The following is a 22358-nucleotide window of genomic DNA, read 5'->3' on the forward strand; positions in this document are numbered from 1 at the left end:
AAAAAGAGGAAAAGGAAAATGTATTACAAATATTAAAGTAACTATAATTTTACTTAGGTGAATTTACTTCACCTGGTCACTACAGATCACAGACAAACACTTTCTTGATGAAGGTCGGGGAGCATTGTTTTTAATTTGACTCCCTTAAAACGTCATTGTCAGCAAGCTAATTGTTGGCGTTGCTTTAACTTTGCTGTTGCTCGCGCCTGACTCGGAAAGTCCACAGAGATTTACGTTTGCCAAACACCAAACTCTTGTCACTGTTTGAATGTTGACAACAGCTGCCCACACACTGTGCACACACAGCCTGGTGGAGCACGTCTTTACTGCGCGGTAAGTAATGCAGAGGTAGATTCATCTATCATGTTAAGAATTCACAGGTGACATTAAAAAGCAACACAGATTATCATATGCCAGCCCACAGCTGGAAGCATCTGTTCACACATAAAGAATACTATAGACAAGACTGTTTCCAGCTATCCTGCCTCAGATAATGAATGTGTACACACACACACACACACACACACACACACACACACACACACACACACACAGATGAACACTGATGCAGCCTGACAGACAAACAGATGCAGACTCACTCTCTCTCCTCTAGAGCTCCATCTGTGTAATGACATCTCACGCTTGGTTAGGACTCTGCTGCATAATTGGAGCCTTGGCAGCTGATGGATGGCACTGCAGCACCTCCACCCTGACGACCTTGGCCTCACCTCAGCCGTGCTGAGGCCTGCATGGGCCTGAAAACGACCCGTACTTTCCTTCTTTATACAGACCAAAAACAAGCAGCCACCTCCAGCAGCGTCTCGCAGCAGACGTTTAGACGTGCTGCAGTAAGAAAGGCACGAGTATTAACAATGGCTGCTCAGTTTATATACTGTGCTGAGAAATCCAGTACAAACATGTAACTCCTCTGTGCAGAGCTAACTTAAACATGAATATATGCTTTTAAGAGGATGAAGAGCCACAGCCTTGAACAGAGAAGGCTGTTCACGCCAGTTAAACTGCTTCTGTTGGAGCAAATAAAAGCAGGGTAAAAGATGGATGTAGCTTCCACATTTGAAAAGAGACGCCTTTGCCTTTTTGTTCCGTCTGCTCTCAGGTCATATTGAGCATTAACTCAGTTTCATAAATGCTGGTCATTCTCAGATTCAGAGGATGATTATCCATGGTGTGCTCTTCGGTTTCAAAACACCAAAGTGAACATCGCCAAGCTCGAGGCTTCATAGCTTCATACATCATGACATCACAGTCACTATGTCCATTTATACCAGCTATGATTTTGACGCAGAATTAAGCAGTTTTTAAATAAAGTTAGAGTTTATTGTGTTGCTATCAGCCAAGCTAAGCCGATGAGGTTGTGTTATTTGGGCTGTAAAACATGCCACCACCAGGGGGAGCAGTCGGCGTTCACATTACACAGGTGTCGTTAGCTGGAGCAGAGGCTAACAGTTTTTTCATGCTAATGATTTTCGGTTTGTTGTTTCTGTCAAATTAATGCACTCATTACAGGAAAATAGATCGATTTAATGTGTCACTGCACAAAATTCAGCACTTATGTTACAGTTACAATAATACTGTTACAGCAGTTCTTTAGTTATCTGCAGGAAGGGCAGCAGAACGTTTCCTTTTTTCTTCCCTTGCACAGGTGGAGGAAAATGGTAAAAGAGAATCACCGAGGTGAACACTTTGAAGTCTCTTGTGGCTGGTTTTGATCTTTGCTTTGTGTTGTCAGTGTATTGTTCGTGCTTAAAAACTAAAAGAGAGATTGTTTCTGTCCTCGGGGATTTGTGTTTGGTTTTTATAGTTGACTGGCAATTATGTGACAATGCATTTCAGGTCATTTTACAGAGTAACACAGACGTCATACAACTGATTGCGTAACAAATTACTTTTTCTAGCAAGTGATTAAGTAACGTATTGTAAAAAAATGACTTTTCTTGATTAAGGACTCAAACTATTAATTTGTGCTCACATCTAAATGAGCTTCCTGCAGTAAATGCTTTAGCTTTTTTTCTTTTTTTAAAAAAGAAAACTGGATAACAAGGGGTCATACTAAAGCCAAAATCAGCAAGATTATAAGCTTAGCTAAATTTTCATCACGTACAACAAAAGGTGACAGTAAAGAGTGCAAAGAAAACGATGTTTGAGGGTGTAATGGGACTGAACTAACAGACCACAAGCTTAAATTAGCTCTTAGAGGTGTTCAGTATGTGATCTTATGTTGCTGAATGAAACCATCACCAGCATCATTGAGCAAAGAGCCACAGAAACAGTCAAATATTGTAATTTTGCCTGGGTATGTGCACAGTTTTTCCCATGGAAATTGGCTGCAAGTTGAATCAATTTAATATGTTATACATTATATCATGTATTTATACTCAAATTCTACCAAAGCAATTCCACATCAGCGCACACACGAACATGGCTAAGCACACACAATATGCTGAAATGCTCCGGCCCGAAAACAATTCTGAGTATTTGGCTGGTTTAGTCACACAGGCCTGGCAGCCCTGCAAGCGCACAGTGTGCTGAACATACACTGGAGTGTGTTTGGAAATTAGGACTGCATGATGTCCGGTGTATAGTGTGCAATTTTTGTATGTCCAAGATAAAAGATGACCAGCATGAAAGAATAGCGGTGATGTGTTTGGTCGCAGCTCTGAAACAGCAATCTCGTGCTGCGCAGTGATAGGGTTTCAAAGATGGCTCTTGAAATGACCTAATGGCATCTAAAAGTCTAAAAAGGTGAGAAGATCACAGTTTGATGGTTGCCAAAGTTAAGTCATGCCACGGTGGGGGGAAACAAAAAGAAAAGAATTAAATCCAAAGATGAAAGTAAACTGTGCAAAACCAAATCTGGAGGATTCCAGCAAAGAAGAAAATCCAGTTGAGTCCTTCAGGAGTTATCCTGACTGTGCTCTGGAGGACATAGCATAAACATAAACAAGAAAGGAACTGAATCAGTGGGCATTAATATCACTGAGTACCTGCCTAAGTTTATGTTGCATATGTTTTTTGAAGTTTTACAGTCTGGAGCCTGAAGTTTGACACTGGACCAGCAGTTCAGCACATTAAATACAAATCAGTCATCATTAATTTTATTATTTACACCAGTGAGTTTCCTACTTTGACCTGTTAAAATTTCCAATTGTAAGATCTCATAATCAGAAGAGTTAGGAAAGTTCTGGTAGAAATGTTATCATGGCCAGGTCATGGCAACCTAATGATGTTAATGGTGTTGATTGATTGTGAGGCTCTGATAGTGTTCATGTGTGCAGGCAAGAATGATGAGTCTGTTAAGGGACCCTCGAGTGAGTAGGGAACAAGTGCTGTCTTTTGCTGGACCTCGGCCACAAGCACACAGCCTGATCATTATTAGAGAGTGGAGAAGTTGTAGTACCCTCAGAGATGACTTGCAGTATTCACTGAATCGTTTACAAGCAGTTTTGTTGGTGCATGTAAAAGATATTAAAAAGAGCATTTTGTCCTTATTCACTTCTTGAGGGATTTCTTTATATTAAAGTGGAGTTTCCTTCACAATAGTCCGTCTCTTCATACTGTCTGATTTCTTTATTCAGACTCTGGTTCTCAGCTACATGCATATTATTTCATTTTGAGGGATGTGAAACCTTAAAAAACACACAAATGTACAGCCGATCGATTGAAACCGCTGGCAGGTGAAGCGATTAACACTGACCATCTCATTACAATACATGGTTTTGCTGGTCAGCCTCGGATCCTGGCTTTCATGTGCATGTAAGACCTTCATGGCAACAGCACATCCAGATGGCAGCAGCCTCCCTCAGTGGTGCAATACCTCCTCCAAAACTGCAGAAAAAACTCGGGAACATGATGGGAACATGGGAACATGAAACACGATGATTTATCTGCATTACTGTGGGATCTTTACCACAGCTCCAATATAACGCATGCAAAGCACCTTGATGCAACTGATTACATTAATTCAAATATAAAACATCAATAAGAAATTCGTATTTTAGGTTTGGTTACTGTGTTTTACACAATTTTGTTTGTGTTCTCTGAAATGTTTTTTCCAAAACTTGGTTCTTTTCTTTTTGTTCTGCTTTTTTAAAACCTCGAGGTCATCATAATGCGCTCATTATTTTTTTATCTACACAAAATAACCCATTCATCCATCTTCTTAACAAATTTTTCCGGTCAGGGTATGAGTCTGACACACACACACACAGATGTTCACATTCACACCTGCTGAACAGGCAAAAGAGAGTCAACTACCACTCACCTGTGCCACAGATCAATACAAAATAAAGATTTCCTTTAATTGCTATAATTGTGTTGCATTAGAAAAATGCAGAAGAGGACACTTACAGGTAAATTAGAGTCTGATATTTACTGTAACTTTACTCTCTATATTTTTTCCTGGAATAACACAGACTGTAATACACTCACCAAACAAATAATCACTTATGACAAATTTACCTCTGTGGATCTGAAAAACCACAGATACCCTTCTGGAAACTTCCCATCGTTTGCAGGCAAATCCCATGAATAGTCAATAAGTTCAATGTATTTCCATAATGAGTTTTACTTTCATGACAGAATCTGGGTTCTTCTTCTTTTCTTTTTTTTAATCAGAGTGGGCGTCATAATTTTGAAATGCTTGAAATCTCATTTTGGAGTGAAACTTTACAAACGCCGAGATGGCTGCAGGGGCGCTGAGCCTGCCAAACTTTCCACGAGGGCACAGATTGATTCATACGTTTCTGTCCACGATGCAAATCAGCAGGGAGACGAGATAATGAAGCCCCGGATGACAGGAACCTGCCAAACTGCAAATAGCTGATCCACTGATTGGTGGGTATGAAGGAAAAATTGATCAGACAGAGAGTCCGACTGAGGCCGTCGGTGCGTTCAGTGATCTGGCTGACCAACAGATTCATCCATCCGAGCGTTAAAAGCAGAGAAATGCAGTCTTTGTATCCTTTGTTGCCAGAAAATACCATCACATGGTCATATGGCCACAACGACTAAAGGGTCAGACTACATATATTTACATACTATGTTTCAAATTTGTGAGCCCAGAGTTGGAATTAAGCTGATGTCAGCATGACTGATTGACATCAGCACAACGCTACAAATTGAGATTTTATTTTTAAAGATAAATGTGTTAGCGTCTTAATGAGCTGAGAGCTGGCGGGGTTTTGACCTCGAGTATTTTCTGATTTTATTGATTAGCACAAATTTACCCAGAGAGGAAAATCTGAGCAGCTGCCTCTTTGCTTGATTTGTTAAAGCGAAAAAAGAAATAAAAAATCAGATCCCGATGGGAGCAAATTATTTAACAAATCAGAGAGAGACTTTGGCCAATGCCTTCCTCTTAGGAAACCAGAAGAGTCAATAAAAACCACAAAAATCTTTAAGAAACGTTGACCACAAGATTTGAATTATAGGGATCAGGACGTGCGGTGGGTCTGAAACCTTTTAAGGGGAAAATATATATTGTATGTATATATGGTATGTGGGGGTGGTATGTTATCACTGACGGTAACAAAAACAGACACACGGAGCTCAGTTAACCTCGAGAACTATTCCCCAGTCACCTCAAAATTACCCTGGATTGGATTTTCTTCCTGTGGAGGGAGATGGACACAGGCAACTGTTATGGAAACAGATGCCACTTCACATCTCACCATCTTTGATTGTGACTCCTTCTGTGCCCTGATCGCCGATGACACCGTGCTGAGCTACACTTCTGCCTCATGTCTGATGAAAAAGGAAGCGCCGGTGACTGGAGAGATGGGGAAGAAATCATTTCAGAGCAGGAGCCTGGCTCATGAGCTCAGCCGTGATCAGACCCGGAACCAGTGATATGACCCCAGATATTTCTGACAATACCTCAGAGGATGACAGCAGCTACACCTGACATGAGCTCAGACTTACCACGGCTTCACTAACTCAGATATGAGGCTCTGGCATGCTCTCATCCTGCAGTTTGCTTACTGTTTGGACCTATGAACCAGCTGCACTTGGATGTTCCTGGGTCCATCCCTAATTTTTCATAGAAGAGCTGCCCAGACACTCAGTGATTTTCAAAACACTTCCAAAAACATATTTAGTCTTGATGGCATTCGTTTCTAGATTAGCAGAATATAATAGAAAATTATAATTTAAATGTATGTTCTATTGTGTGTTTTACTGCATTTCTATTGTTGATTTAGTGATTTTATAGCATGAATAAAATTTGGTCAGCTGAGGTTATTTTAAATGTGCTAGAAATAAACTTTGACTTGACTCAGTCAATCTTGACTTACCTTCCAGAACACAAACCCTGCATGCTGAAAATGACGAGTTGCGACTGCCAGCCCCGTCTCACTAATGTCATAAACCAGTTTGTAAATGAGCCACAGCATAATGTGCATATCTCCCATTCACTGTCTGTGTATCCAAGCATGCGTTGGATTCTAGAAAAGAGCGGGAGGTACGGCAGCTCATGCGTTCTGGGATATTTATACCAATTTTGAGCATACTTTAAATTGGAACAGTACTTGGTCTGCGGCTGATGACGTATCACAAGTCCACGAGATCGCAAGTACACACAAGTACGCATATTGAGACACGGCCAGTTGTTTGCACAGTGGTAGCAGAGGGAGAGCACATACTGCGACACGCCCATTAAGTATCCAATGCTAAGCAGCAGCACAGATGCTCACAGATGAAAATACCCCAGTGTTTATGGACTCAAACATTTAGACATGACTTTAGTGACTTAAGGATAAACTTTGCAATTATTGGTCCTGCACTAATGTCCATTTTTCGTAGCTCAGCAGCTACATGGAGGGAAGGGTTATGGGAATTCAGTGAGCACAGAGTCCAAAAAGCCAATGTAGCTCTGCGTTGGTAGACTGCCTTAAAAGGTTTACTTGAACGGGGAAGAAGAACCACATCGGAGCTCTCCACGAAGAGGAAAAGGTGCTAAATAAAAGATCAAAAAACCTTGCATGAGGAGCACAGACAGCTGCTGCAGTAGAGTTTCACTTGTTTCCAACACTGTGTTTCGTTTCAGTGGAAAGAAGTTAGCTGCGCCCTGCTTGTGGCCGAAGGACCAGCAACAGGACGAAGATGGACACGAGCAGCCCACATTGCCAGTTATTATAAATATTCTCAACACTGCCCCTGCTGACAGAGTAGAGCTATATCATTTATATGTGTGTGTGTGCAAAGCTCTGAGTAGCACCATGTGAGACACTTTAGCTCTAACCTCTAAGCAACTTTGGTGCAGCCTCGTCAACCTGCACACGACCGAAAGCAGGACCTTAACTCCGAAGCCTCAAACTTCGTGAGACTTTACTTGGAATGGAGCGACTTGGCTAACGCAGTGGCGTAGACCGGGTTGATTTCCTGTCAAGCGGCTGAACGCCTGCGTGAAGTTTTCTTTTCTCCCCGTCAGCACTGCGAGCACTTCAGCGAACATCCCCCGCTCAGTGTCAGACGGTCTGCGGTGTCAGATAGTTCTGCAACCCCGGCAGAACATTGTGGTTTATTTTAGAGCAGATGATCTAAAAATTGACAAAACCTCCAGCTGAAGTGTGAGCAGGATGTTTCTAATGTCTGGTTAGTTAAGTTTCTTTGCAGTTTGTTTGGTCTTCCTCCCCTCCAGCAGGGCAGCGGCGGAACGATGCCAGAGCTCATTCTGCTAAGGAGGCATGTATGTGTTGAGGAGGAGTGCTAACGAGTCTCAGCCAACGAGGAGGTGAAGCTGCTGCGGGGTGACCTTTGACCCTCAGAGGCACTCTCTTTCAGACTGGGCTGCCTCTGGCGGGGTCGTGGTGCCCCACGCTTGCCGGAAGGCAGCGGTCGAGGTCAGAGCGAGAAACCCAGAGCCTCCGTCCTTTTTCCAACATCGACACCGACCAATCGAAAGGCTGCAGGAGAATGGAGGAGGAGGAGGAGGAAGGACAAATGAGTCGAATTCCTCTTTCTCCGTGTTGGAGAAACAAAGCTTTTCTCGGTGTGTGCAGAAGTTTTGGGCCTACAAGATGTTTCCATTTTTTATCCAATAATATCAGGGAGGCGTCTGATTGGCTCTGAATTCCTTCTGAAGCAGCTGCAGATGAGGAACTAACTTCATCCATGAGAAGAACAACAAGTCCTGCAGCAGAAGGTTTAGGCCTCATGGAGAAGAAGAAGACATTCAGATGGGTTTTCCAAAATGTTCAAAACAACAATTCTGCCAACTGCAACCAAGTGTCATTTTGAACCCTGTGAGGTCACAAACCCAAGCCCATGTCTTAAAGAAAATGAAACAGGACTCGCATGGAAAGAATTTCATTATTTTTTGAGGTGTGTCAGTTAAAATGTCAATTTTTTGCCCACTGATTCCTAATATTTGGAAGCACAATTTAAATAAATAATAAATTCCATGTTCTGATTGCAAAGGGTTATCACGAGAACATCCCACATGCTGGACCACGTTCCAGCTCCAATGCTGTCACCTCCTCAAGACAGTGTTTGTCATTCCACCAGGAATGTTTTAAGCATCTGATTCACTGAGCTTCACTTAAAATATAGCCGTGTCTATTTTTGAGGCTTGTCGGGCTGCACAGACCAGATGAGGAGGTCAGGAACCCTGACACAGGACTTGCACAGAGAAGCTTGTCAATTTCCAAAATAAAAGACTGGGTGCATGGCTAAATCCTTCGATTCGGAGGTGCATCTTTTGTGATTCAAACCTCTGCGGAGCTCTGGCTTTACTTGCAGGGTTAGCGGTCATCATCGATGTCAAGAGTTTAAAGGGTGCTTACACCAAATATCGAAAGGACTAGATCAATTTAAGGGACACAAGTGAACAACTTTTCACTGTGGTAACAACATAGTAGTTTAATCTCATTCTGTGAGCATGTATGAAGAGTTAACCTATCAGCAGCGATGCATACAACAACATGGCATATTAAAGAGACTGCACGCTGGAATGGAAATACTGGAAACTGAAATTTCAGCAGGTGCAGCCTCAGGTTAGCACTTTATAATTGGTTAATATGACCATATGTAACTCCTGCCAAGTTAAGTAATAAAAATATAAAAAGACCTATGTACTAAATTCACAGTCAAACATTTGTAATTGTCAAACAGTCAAACATTTGTAATAGACCGTCGTGAGACAGGTTAGTTTTACCCTTCTAAAGCATATAGTTAGGGCTGGACCAGGTGACCCTGAATCCTCCCTTAGTTATGCTGCAATAGATGTAGGCTGCCGGGGGATTCCCATGATGCATTGAGTTTTTCCTTTCCAGTCACCTTTCTCGCTCACTATGTATTAACAGACCTCTCTGTATTGAATCATATCTGTTATTAACCTCTGTCTCTCTTCCACAGCATGTCTTTTATCCTGTCTTCCTTCTCTCACCCCAACCGGTCGCAGCAGATGGCCGCCCCTCCCTGAGCCTGGTTCTGCCGGAGGTTTCTTCCTGTTAAAAGGGAGTTTTTCCTTCCCACTGTCGCCAAAGTGCTTGCTCATAGGGGGTCATATGATTGTTGGGCTTTTCTCTGTATCTATGAAGCGCCTTGAGGCGACTTTTGTTGTGATTTGGCGCTATATAAATAAAATTGAATTGAATTGAATTGAATTGGATAATATGCGGCTTGACTTCCTGTCTTCGTCGCTCTGATTTCCTGATTGTTTCTACCTGTGTCAGTTTTCTCTCCTTTGATTTGCTCCCCTGCCCTCGTTAGCTTCAATTGTGTCCAATCGCCTTTCTCATTTTTCTAATTTGTGGCTCCTCGTCTGCTCCGTTTTCCTGCTTATGACACGTAAATCAGTCTCAGTGCGTCTCAATTGTTAAAAAGCATCTGGAGGACGGAGGAGATATAATCAAGGAGGCACAAGTGTATCCTCAGAGGGGGAGGTCACCTGTAAGTATATAAATATGCCACAGCACGGCTGGAAAATACAGGAGAAGGACTCTTTAAGCAGCACATGTTTAGTTAAATCACTGTTTTATTTGGGAATATAAAATATCCTATAGGCACAGGTAACATTAATAACCTCCAAGCACTACCTGGACTTTTATAATATAAACACTTGGAATTGACCACATCTTGAAGAAAAAGGCATCTTAACCAAAAGGAAACTACTGAATACCCCAACTTACAGTAAATGAGGACTAAGATTTTATTTCTTTGTTATAACATTTATGTTATCTGTGTTTTGTTTTTCTCATCTGATTTGCATTGAAGTTGATTCATTTTGGTTAATTGTAGGATATTGAAGACTCCTCCTATTGGTGGAGTTTTCCTGGTGGAATTTTCCACTCTCACATAAATGGAAGTTTCCTACTGGTAGAGCACCAACTGGAAAATAGTCGGTGTGTTCATGGAGTCCATTTTCTCCCAGGTGTGTGTGTGTGTGTGTGTGTGTGTGTCTAAACGAGTCGGAGTTTTAGGTTGAGTATAATGATGCCATGAGCTTAAGGAAATATAATTTCATATAAAAAGAGAGTGCCTTGGAGATTTTTGATTATTTAGCTTATATTTGTCCCTTCCAAAAAGCTGTTGCTCCATCTGAGACATAAAGATTTAGTTGGGCTACTTAGCTGGTTTAAAATGAGGCTCTGAAAGAAGGATGCCTCATTAAGTTAAATGCCTGTTGCTTTGACTCCTTTCTGGTGGACTACAGGAAGGCTAAGATGTGAGGAGATTAACTGAGAATGTACATTTTAAGCAATAAAGGGAGACAGTTCTGCCCTTCCTCCTTGTCAGCTGTTAGTTCTTCCTTTCATCATTTATGCTCCTATTTAGGATTCCTGTTTCTTTTACAATAACGGCTCAATTGTTTTGAAAGCTGATGCCCGTCTCTGCAGTGTCCAAGTCTTTAAAGACAAACACTGTCTTATACATCTTTGTAATCAGGTTCATGTGTTTTTGTGCTTGTGAGCTTTATAAGTGGCCTTTAATGATGTTTATTATGCTTCTATCAATGATGTTCTTTTGACTTCTTCATCTTTGCTTTTCTTTTACCCTTTATAAATGCCACCAACCTGCAGATTAAACTGAACCTGCATGACTAAGCGTTCAATTTAATTAACGTGTGTCCTTTTTTAAATAAAATAAACTTGTTAATGCGCCGTGTCTCTTTCAGTCTCTGGGAGGTTTCGTGTTTGCCCTCAGCAGTATGTCAGAGGTTCCTCTGAAGGGAATTTACCTGCTGCTAATGTAGTGAAGGTGTTTTTCACAATAAAACTTTATTTTAGAAAACTGAAATAAATGTACATCTTCAGTCCAGGAAACAAGGATTACTCTGATAAGCTGCCTATAAGGAGAGTTAATACTGTATAATGTGATAATGATTACTGGTTTGTCAGACTGGGAGTAGACATCTCCCAGTTTAATTTTGTGACAGAGCAACAGGATTTTCAGGATTCAGACGCTGATCTCAAACGCCTTCGTTCTCATTTCAGTTTCACTGTAATAAACTTTACTTACATGTGATTTGAAAACAATATTCCCCAAGCACTGGCGTGTTTGGGACGACGTTCATCAAAATGTGTCAATCAGCTCACGAGGAGATCCTTAAATAAACCCCAAATCCTCAGGAGCCCTTGTCTGTGTTCGAATGACGACCTGGAGCGCCTCCTGCTGGAGGGCTGCGGGGATTACAACGAGACAGAATAAACTAAAAACATCGTCCAAGTTTCTCATCAACATGTCTTCATCTCCTTAACCTTTTTGAGCTCACCTGATTTCCTCAACTTCTTGGACACAAGAACTGTCTTCTCACTTCTTGCTACTTCACAGGAAACAACAGGTGAAACTTAAAATCTTTATTCAGACCCAAAACAAATCAAAATTTACATTCAACACAAAAAAAAGGAAAAAGGATGAGCGTGCAGACTCTCTGCAACCTTCAAGCTTCGGTACAGTCACAACTGGCACGGACAAGAAACACAAACCTCTCAAAGGTTTGTTTCAAAGCTAAAGAACCAAAGAAGAGCATTAAACAGTCCTGCAGCAGATTTCTTTAAAGGTGCTCGTCTTTTTCTTTGTGCTCTGGTTGCAGAGGCTTTGCCGCTCCTTCTCTCGACAGTCTGTCAGCCTCCTCATTGCCTCTGTAGCCAGCGTGACCTGGAATGTGCATCTGGAGGAGGACCAGAAGGGCAGACAAGTAAGTATAAAAACATGAAAATAACAACTAATAATCAATCACTTGGACGCTTACTGAGCATTAAACAAATGATTGGATATGGCTGTACTATGCAGCACTAAGACTGTTTAGTACTGCGGCCTGTAATGCAGTCACAGTAGATGATCACTTCAAATTATTGCTGCTAAATCATGGGGTGCTCATCACAGGTTTACACATCACATTTAAATCATTAAGACCTGCAAATGACCAGAAGATTTTTCATTACATCCTGATACCTACAACCTTCAAAACAGGCTGTTTTTACCATTACCGGTTCATCCATCAGATAAGGCATTAACAATACTGCTGATGCTTTCCTCTGACTGTTACTTTTAAATTGAACCTGTCACACCGTTTCCAGATTGGACTACCTTTCTGTTTGGTAGAGCACATCAAAACAATCCACCAGAAGTGAAGAGAAAAATGTAATAATGAGCTCATCATTTTAAGTTAAATTTTCCAAGCAGAAAATGCTGAATTTCTCTGGCTTCACCATCAAAAAAACCCCTGAATATCCACCTTTTTTGGGCCTAATTTGGACGGAGGGGGTTTAATTCTTCCCTCACGATCAGTGTTGGGTAAGTTACTTTAAAATAGTAACTTAGTTACATTACTAGTTACTTCTATCAAAAGTAACTCAGTTACTTCAAGTTACTCGTTACTTTCAAAGTAACTAGTTACTAGGGAAAGTAACTTTGGTTTTACTCAGAATTCTCTTGTTAATGTGTTGCTTCCATAACTTTTACAGTCTTCTAGCTTGCTTACTTGCCACACGTGCACTGTGCCACCTACCAATAGAAAGGAAAAGATAATGTGCATATTTCCACGAGAGAAATCCCACGCCTGGACCGTCATTGACCGCTGCCATGATTCTAGCCTACGTCACAGCGTCATGTGCGCCTTTTACATCCAACACAAAAACTGCAGTCGTGGTGCTTTTGAGTGTACTCAGAACTCAGAAATTCTGCCTTCTGAATAGGAAGATGTAGGTAACACCAGACTGCAGATGAGCTGCATACAGGGCTGGACTGGGACAAAAAAAATCGGCCCGGGCATTTTGACTAGAGACTGGCCCACCGTTATAGGAAAAATCATAAAGCCTTTGAATGAAAACAAACGCTGTTGTGACAGTGATGTTCACTGTTTTGATGGTATATATGCATCAATCTATCAATCCTTTGTTGTAAGATTTAGATAATTATTTTTTAAAAGCCAGACATTTTAAATGAGAATAAGAAAGAAAAGTATTTCTTTGTGCCCCCCCCCCCTCCTTGTTAATGCCCTACCTGGCCCCCCTGGCAAAACTTTGCTAGATCCGCACCTGCACAGTTACCAGCTGTCAGCTACATAAAAAAGGATCCTGGTGTTATTTGTCTCTCAGAAACAGTTCATAACTTCCCTTCAACTCATTCATGTCACCTAAAAGGTAAACCTGTTTCTCCATCACCTGTTCAGCTCTGATGATTCAGTAAGGACATCTCCTGGTTTCATCTTCATGTTTCCCTCTCACCAGATAACCAAACCGATATCATGACCAGCAGATTTTTTGCAGCTGTGGCTCCAGCAAACATCAGCTGATACTAGAAATTAATATTAAATAAATTCTAACAACAGCTGATCAAGCTTAAACGTGCCGCTGTTGTTTAGCGCGACATCGGCTGGTTTCCTCTTTCTGGCGCAAAGTGGGCGATAAACAAACAAGAGAGCTGATCAGCTGATCATTGATCAGTTTTCATGATTGAAGTAGAAACGGGAGAGGGAGGGGGGAGAATGAAAGAAGAAGAGGCAGCTGTGCAGCAAAGACACAGAATAACTCCAGCTTTGTGCCTTTTTCATTGTAGCTGAATTACGGGACAAACTGTTCCTTTTCACCTCAATAAGAAATGCGTAATATTTTCTCTGAATACCAGACGGGACGGTTGGCAACTCTAATAACTTATGAACAAAATAAAGTTCAACATCATTAACTTCATAGCACCCACCCAGCTGTATAGAAACTCCGTCATGCTAGCTAGTACGCAGTACGGAAAAAGTCAGAATAACGAAAATAAACTCCACCTAAACTTGGTTTATATCTGACCCAGATAGACTGCAGGTCATAACTTCTTACCTGAAGTTCAGTTCACACTTGGACCGGCGGCCGCCTCGGGTCTCTTTTCCTTCATCCCCTATCCCTCCTCCACCTGCTGGCCTCCACCACTTGCTAATGTTACAGAATCTGTGGAAGCTCCGCGATAGCCACCACACGAAGTAACAAGTAACAAGCCTATCTAAATCCCAGTAACGACTAACGCGTTCCTGATTTTGGCATAATAACTAGTTACCGTGCTCGTTACCACAATATTAACGTAGTTACTGTAACGCGTTACTTAATAACGCGTTAGTCCCAACACTGCTCACGATACATCTGAACCCTTTCGTAATCTTTCTGGCATTCACGATTTATTTGTGGACCCTTATTTTAACGTATATTTTACATTTTTAAGCATTCGAATAATTGAATCAGAAATTAAGTGACAGTCAACCTTGTGTCAGCCTGACTTTGTACAATTAAAATAAAAACCCAGATGATCCAGCAGCAAGAGGAATAAAATTACTTTTTTTTTTTAAAACCAAAGAACAAAAAGGTGATGCAGTGCAGGAACCTTTTACACATTTGTGAGACTAGTCTGAATAAAATGTTGTTGTTTATTCAACATTTATGCAAATTAGCACATTTAATTAGTACTAATGAAAGAAACATTAGCATATTTTAGTATCAAATGTGTACTTGTCGAACACTTAGTCTTCTTAACAAACCAGGGAGTTTCTATCATTTAAAATGTTTATCATTCAGAGCTGATTAAAAGAATAAAAATTTAAGATATTTTTCTGAATTATGAATCTAACGCGCAAACAAAATGAAACAGGAACACTGAACCTGTCTTCAGCCGAATGCTCAGATTTTTCTTTTTTGAAGACGTTTGAAATAGGAAAATTATTTGGATATGTAACACTTCATCTGCTTATCAAAAGCATAAGATTTCAGAAAACAAAACATAATCATCTTAATCCAAGTAATCCACTGAAACTGTCCCTTTGATATATACAGTTTTAGCCTCTGAGGAAAGCTGTTCGGCTGCTTGCGCTGTCTGACTGTACTCAGCCTTCAGTGCCCCCATGTGGCCATGGACAGATTTATCACCTCCCCAGCAGGGGGCGGTTGACTGCAAAAAGACTCCTGCGGTAAATGTAAAAACATTGTTTACTTCTGACCTGCATGAATCTAAAGACCCCGTCCGCAAAGAAACACTGATACTTACCCAGACCACCTCCACCTGTCCATTCAGCCTGTCCAGTTTCACAAAGTCGTCTTTGTTGGTAACCTGATCTCCAGATTTCAACCTCCAGCTGTTCAGCTTCCAGTTCTTCACCCAGCTGGTCACACCTGCATGAAGGAAAAAGAAAAGAAAAACCTTTACCCATTCAGTGGGAAATTCAAAAGCTGAAATCTGAGTGGTAACGTGACTGCAGCATGACTCGAGTTTGTGACTCACCGTTTATCGTAAACTTGCTGTCGGTGTATAAAATGAGTTTCTTGATGTTATTCTGTTTGGCCTGTTCCAGCGCTCTGCAGGCCGCCTGGTGCAGTGAGAGCAGAGACGACAGTTAGTTATGCTTTAAAGCTTGTAGAGAAAAATCAAAGCATAAAATAACAAACAGGCATTTACAGGCCTGCATCTTGCTATTCTTTCCAATAAATAGGTACATTTACATATCTGCTCCCTCAGGAAACCTTTCAGAAGGTGAGTCTAAAACCTTCATTCTCGTGGTGCCATTTTTAGTTTTGTTCCAACTATGACCGTGGCGCAACTATCAGGTGGCGCTTCTTTGTATTTGCTGTACATTTAATAAGCCTCTTTACATGCTGGCCCTCAGTAGTTTAAACTGGTTGAAATTGCCTCAGCCTCTCCTCTCTTTAACCCTAACACATTAACGTGCAGTTTTATAACACTATCACTAATGTCAGGTAGATTTTACCCGACACCCAAGAAACATACTTCCCATTAAAATATATTAAAGCACAACAATAACTGGCAAATTGAAGTGCTCTTCTTTTATTTCTCTTTACACAACATCTCACAAAAGGAAAAAAGGGTGTCATGGTGGTCCCTTTAAAAAGATTCTAAAGCAACAGAATGAAAATCACCCCATGTAAGTGTTAAAAAGTACTGTTTAAGTCCAGCCCTGCAGAGTTAACACTGAGCATTAAACTGGACTTTTAAGACAGAAACTCTCATGCTGAGATGTAAATCTTACTTGTATCTCTGCACGCTGGTTGGTCTGCCTTCCCTGCAGCCTCTCTGCAACATTTCTATAAAGCCAGAGGTAACAAATGTGAGAAACCGATCCATCCATTTATGCAATTAAGACTTTCACTATGGAGGCTTAGACTGAGCAGATTTTAGGAACTGTTTAAAACATGCTTGTTGTAGCACATGCACATATTCTCACAGCGGGTTGTTGCATCCCCAGTAGACCCCGATGCCGGCCTGTGCTCCGCTCTGTCCGTTTCTTGAGCAGCAGCCATCAGTGTAAACGACCACGGCGTCACCTGTACGGAGAACGCAGAACAGTTCAGACTGGAATTCAAGTTTTATTGCTTCCATTTTCTACATTTTACATTTAAATATTTCTGTATGTAGCACATCTCACCCATGTACGTGAATCCGTCCGAGCTCTCTGATGATGAGTTTTGTGATGTCGAGCTTTCTGATGGCTTAACTCGTTTGGGCTGGTGCCCCGCCTCCTCCTCCGAGTGACATCTCTTTTTGCCAAGAGGGATGTACTCGAGCGGCTCCGGGCCTCGTTTAGGAAGCAGAGTGACATCAGACTCCACGCTCTGAGTTACTGAAAGCCACAAACACAAGACGTTCATCAAGAACAGTGTGCAGCAAGTACCTGATTCTCCACTTAAAATCACCTGTGAGCTTTGTGTGAATCCAGACCTGCATGCTGTATTACCACCTCAAACAGACACAGTGGCTTGGTTAACCCTCTACTGCATAGCATTGCCCTGAGTCAACAAACCACATTTTCATGCCTCACACTGGCCCTTCAAAAAAAAAAAAAAAAAACGAACAAAAAAAAAACAAAAAAACTTTTTTCCAAATAATGCTACCAGGCACATCTCTTTCCAATAAAAACCCCTTTCTGCAAGCTGCACTACATGAGAGATATCTTCATTAGGAGGCAAGATAAAGATCACTATTTTACATGCTTATAGTGAAATAAATGAATATAAAAAAAAATACTTGCATGTGCATGAATATGTTAAGAAGCATATTTGATTGTTCTACTTTTTAAATTTTATTTATACAGTAAAACTGTTAATTTTCTTTCATTGCCTCAAGGCAACACTGTGCAGTTAGCGCAGTTGTTTTTTTTCCAGGCAATATAATGCATTAGCATTATATGTGTGTAGAGATGTGTTTGTGTGCATTTATATGATTATAGTCAATGTTTTTTTACTTTACAATCTACTCATAATTACATGGACATGGATGTAAATACCTTTTATGGAAGGAAACCAAGGGGATGTGCACTTTCTGTCCTCAGAAAGTGAGGACAGTGAGCTTTCAGGAAGTGACAGTGAAGTAGAGGAGTGGATCCCTGAATCAGGTCCCTGAATCTAAAGCTCCCCCAAAATAGGGAGAAATATTTTTTTCCCAAAAAAAAAAAAAAAGTCATGCAGTAGAGGGTTTTAACATATTCTTGGATTCCAAACTGACGGCCATTTCCATACCAAGATGCTCCGAATTCAGCCTCAATCCCACCTCCAAGTAATCATAGTTTCTCGTGTGTATTTGAAGAGTATAAAATTAGAAAATATTCACCTTTCTTCACGTCTGGAACTGCAGAAGGCTCGATCCCTCTGACGAATGCCCAGGCATCTCGCTCTGAGGCAAACTTCTTAAAGGAGGCAGAAGGAAATTTGTCCACTTGGCTCTTACACTCGTCCCTAAATGACAAAAAAAATAAAAAGTAAAAAATCAGGAGAATAAAAATCTTGAGATGTCTTCATTCTCCCCTCCGGACACTTTAATGATACACCTTTTCAACTGCAACTCAATCCATTCAGGCACATAGACATGGTCAAGATGACCCACTGAAGTTCAAACTGAGCCACTGGAATGAGGAAGAAAGAGAATTTAAGTGACACTGAACATGGCAGTGATTTTTGGTGGCAGACACACTGGCCTGAATATTTCAGAAACTACTGATTTCTGAATTTCCAGCATTCAAAATGGTCTGAAATGAGAGAAAACATCTAGGGCAGACTCCAAACCGGCCCAGTGGGCAGCTTTGGAGGATGACTTTAACTGTGTTTTAACTTTTGACTGTTTCCTACCATTTACGGTACATTAAACTAATTAAGTAACAGAAAAACAATAACAAAAATGTTCCCTTCTTGTAACAATAGGTCCAAAGTTTCTTTTCTCAAAGATTAAATGTGTATCTGTGAAGGTTCTCAGTCATCCAGGTCATCGTAGTCAAAAGAGCTTGCAAAGAAAAGCGTCTGGACTTCTTTAAGTTACTTGAAGACGTTTCACCTCTCGTCCGAGAGGCTTCTTCAGTTCTAAGGTCAAATGGTGGAGAGTCCCAGATATAAACCTGGTGGGAGTGTCCCCAGTTCCAGTTCCTGCAGAGTCTGGCTCTGCAGGAACTCTGCAGTCTGGCTCTACAGGAGCCAGACTCTGCAGGAACTGGAAACCCTTCTACCCTCTCCAATCTTAGAAGAGGTTTACAAGTTTGTGGACAAGGCTCAGCGGGCCCAACACTCGAAAGGAAAAGAAAGACAACGCAGGAAATTTCACACCTTGCTTTCAAAAACACACACTCCTCATTCTGAATCTGAACCTACACAACCCATAGAAGAAAACACACCTGAAGACAGTCAGGAGAAATGGGTTAAGAACTTTTCAGACAGGAATCTCACTGAACCTGAAAAGAGAGTATTAGCCAAAGGTCTCAATTTTGCCATTTCTCCACAACAGTTGCCCATAGTGGACCTCATCACAGCCACAGAATCTGCCATACGGATTAATAAATTATCACAGACAGAAGCAGAGCAAATCAGGATGAAAGTCTCAGCCACCCTCTCCAGTGCCAAAGTCCCTCCGTCCAACCTCACAATACAGGAAAAGAAGGCCGTTGCTTCCCTGAGCAAAGACCACAACATCACTGTTTTACCAGCGGATAAGGGAAGATGCACCGTGGTCCTAAACACTACAGATTACCATACAAAGATCACTACTCTCCTCAGTGACAACAATACCTACGAAGCCTTAAAGCGAGACCCACAAGCAGCTACAAAAAGAAAGTTATAGCTTGCCTTCAAGACTTGGAAAAGGACAAAATCATTGACCGCCTTACTTATCACCGCCTTTACCCAGGGGATGCCATACCCTGCATTTATGGACTTCCAAAAATCCACAAGGAAGCTGTCCCACTCAGACCCATAGTCAGTAGCATAAACTCAGCCACTTATAACATTGCAAAACACCTTGCTACCATCCTTGCTCCTCTCGTGGGGAACACCCCACACCACATCAAGAACTCCACCGACTTCACTGACAAGGTCCAGAAACTTACCCTGGATCCAGATGAAACCATGGTGTCCTTTGATGTAGTCTCTCTCTTCACGTGCATACCCACCACGGGGGCAGTGGAGACTGTCAGAAAACGACTACAAGAAGACAACTCCTTGGAGGACAGGACCAACTTCACACCCGATCAGATTTGCACACTGTTAGACCTCTGCCTCACCACTACATATTTCAAATACAACGAAGGCTATTACAGACAAAAACATGGCTGTGCCATGGGCTCCCCCGTGTCACCTATTGTAGCCAACCTTTACATGGAGGAAGTGGAAAGGAAGGCTCTTGGCTCTTTCAAAGGAAGCCACTGGTACAGATATGTAGACGACACCTGGGTCAAAATCAAGACACAAGAAGTGGAATCCTTCACTGCGCACATCAACGCTGTGGATAAAAACATCAAGTTCACCAGGGAAGACACAAAGGACGACTGTTTGCCTTTCCTGGACTGCGCTGTGCACATTGAAGAGAATGGCAACCTCAACATCGAAGTTTACCGGAAGCCCACACACACGGACCAGTACCTCCTGTTTGACTCCCATCACCCTCTGGAACACAGACTTGGAGTAATTAGGACCCTACACCACCGGGCAGAACATGTTCCCTCTAAGCCTGAAGGGAAAAAGAAGGAACACACACATGTAAAGGAAGCACTCAAAACGTGCGGCTATCCTAAATGGGCATTCTTAAAGTCAGCAAAGAGGCACAGAAAAGAAGATCAGACACCAGCGAGGGAGGATAAGAAGGACAGACGCAACAACATTGTCATCCCCTATGTAGCCGGTGTATCAGAGAAACTCAGGAGGGTTTTCTGCAAGCATGACATCCCGGTGTACTTCAGACCCAGCAACACACTCAGACAAAAACTGGTTCACTCGAAAGACAAAACGCCAAAACACAGACTTAACAATGTGGTGTATGCCGTACAGTGCAGCGAGGAATGCCCAAACCTCTACATTGGAGAGACCAAACAGCCACTTCACAAGCGCATGGCACAACACAGAAGAGCCACCTCCACAGGACAAGACTCAGCTGTCCATCTGCATCTTAAGGATAAAGGACACTCTTTCGAGGATGCCAATGTTCACATTTTGGACAGAGAGGACAGATGGTTTGAAAGAGGAGTGAAAGAAGCCATCTATGTCCACTGTGAGCGACCATCTTTGAACAGAGGCGGTGGTTTACGACACCAACTCTCTGCCATCTATAATCCAGTTTTGAGATCCCTTCCCAGACGCCTTAACGCCCACTCACATCCTGGGCCATCTGACCTCAGGAATTCGCATGATAAGGTGGGGCCAGGTTTCACAATGAACTCACCCGAAACTCTGGCTGATTGGGACCCACACCCAGTTCCACACCTTGGCTCAGGCGATTAGAGGATCATCAGGGGGTCCTTTTGTCCCTCTGTGGGGGGACACTCCCACCAGGTTTATATCTGGGACTCTCCACCATTTGACCTTAGAACTGAAGAAGCCTCTCGGATGAGAGGTGAAACGTCTTCAAGTAACTTAAAGAAGTCCAGACGCTTTTCTTTGCAAGCTCCTTTGACGATTAAATGTGTAGTTAAACTTCTGTGCACTAACAGAAGGTGGAGTTTCACCGGTCTGGTCCTGGCGTGTTGTTTATTTTATTTGTATTTATTTGTAATATAAACAAACCAAAGACATACTACATTTCTAGTTATGTAAGAATAAATCAATTTTAGGCCCTCCTACTCACAAAGCCACATTAATGGCGGAAATACATTTAACAGTTTGAAGGCTAAGCACCTGAAAAACTGAGAAAACGGAGCCGTGTATGTTATGCTTCCATGCCGAATTAAAGTGTGGGATGTACTGACAGGGAAACATTGATATGATCTTAAACCCGGTGGGTTGTTTTACTGTAGCTCAAGAAGAAAAAGAAATCTTCGTGCATCTGAACGGAAGCTGGCATCCACTCACTCTCACTGAAAGAACATACAATTTGAATAGCCAATAACATTGATTTTCTTAAAAACAAATGTGCAGGCATTGAGATGTGTGCGGTCTCACCATGAAGTGTAGACTCCCGTTTTGTGTCCTTTCCTAACTGCGTAGAAAAACTTCCCTTTCGCCATGTCGTCAGCTGCGCTACAAAAGGTCCTGCATGCAACTCTGAAAAGACCAGTCAGCCTAAACATCACTGTCTGCCAACACACTGCGGGGGGACAAAGGTGGCTAGCATCGTGATATTAACTCGGATACATTCAAATGTCAATAGATTTGAGTAGTGAAGGCGTGGTTTGACATAAAACCTTGAAATATGGGACCAAATTAGCAGCCAGGTGTACAGATGTCCGGGAAAGCTAAACCCGAAAAAGCCCAAAAAGGTATTCCTTATATATTTAACACCAGTCTAATAAGTCTTGCAGTCATCTTAGTTTCCCTATAGCCGTATATCCCTATCTGATAATGTTGCAGTAAACAAAATCGAACAAAAATCAGTCTAAACGCACTGCAATAATCTGCCTGCAGTTTCCCCAACTGTTTTCTACTACACTCACGCGATAATTC

General features: G+C 41.8%; 1 protein-coding gene across 3 annotated transcripts; it reads right to left on the reverse strand.

The window, feature by feature from the left end:
- Positions 1-496: 496 nt before the first annotated feature.
- rnaseh1 (ribonuclease H1) lies at positions 497-22338 on the reverse strand. 3 transcript variants are annotated; one of them, XR_014869328.1, is made up of 9 exons: positions 21858-22338; positions 18055-18179; positions 16874-17068; positions 16673-16772; positions 16478-16532; positions 15715-15799; positions 15481-15605; positions 11732-12130; positions 497-11639 (listed from the first exon to the last, which is right to left on the reverse strand). XR_014869328.1 is itself a non-coding variant. In XM_085132697.1 (9 exons), the coding sequence occupies exons 2-9, from the start codon at positions 21920-21922 to the stop codon at positions 12014-12016; spliced, it is 867 nt and encodes a 288-aa protein (XP_084988823.1). In that variant the 5' UTR covers positions 21923-21959; positions 22100-22338; the 3' UTR covers positions 497-12013. The 3 variants fall into 3 exon arrangements, 2 of the variants coding, with proteins under 2 accessions (XP_084988823.1, XP_084988822.1); XM_085132697.1 differs by having other exon boundaries at positions 497-12130; positions 21858-21959; positions 22100-22338; XM_085132696.1 differs by having other exon boundaries at positions 497-12130; positions 21858-22002; positions 22100-22338.
- Positions 22339-22358: the final 20 nt, after the last annotated feature.

The sequence above is a fragment of the Neolamprologus multifasciatus genome, chromosome 15, assembly GCF_963576455.1.
Source record: "Neolamprologus multifasciatus chromosome 15, fNeoMul1.2, whole genome shotgun sequence".
Lineage (NCBI taxonomy): Eukaryota > Metazoa > Chordata > Actinopteri > Cichliformes > Cichlidae > Neolamprologus > Neolamprologus multifasciatus.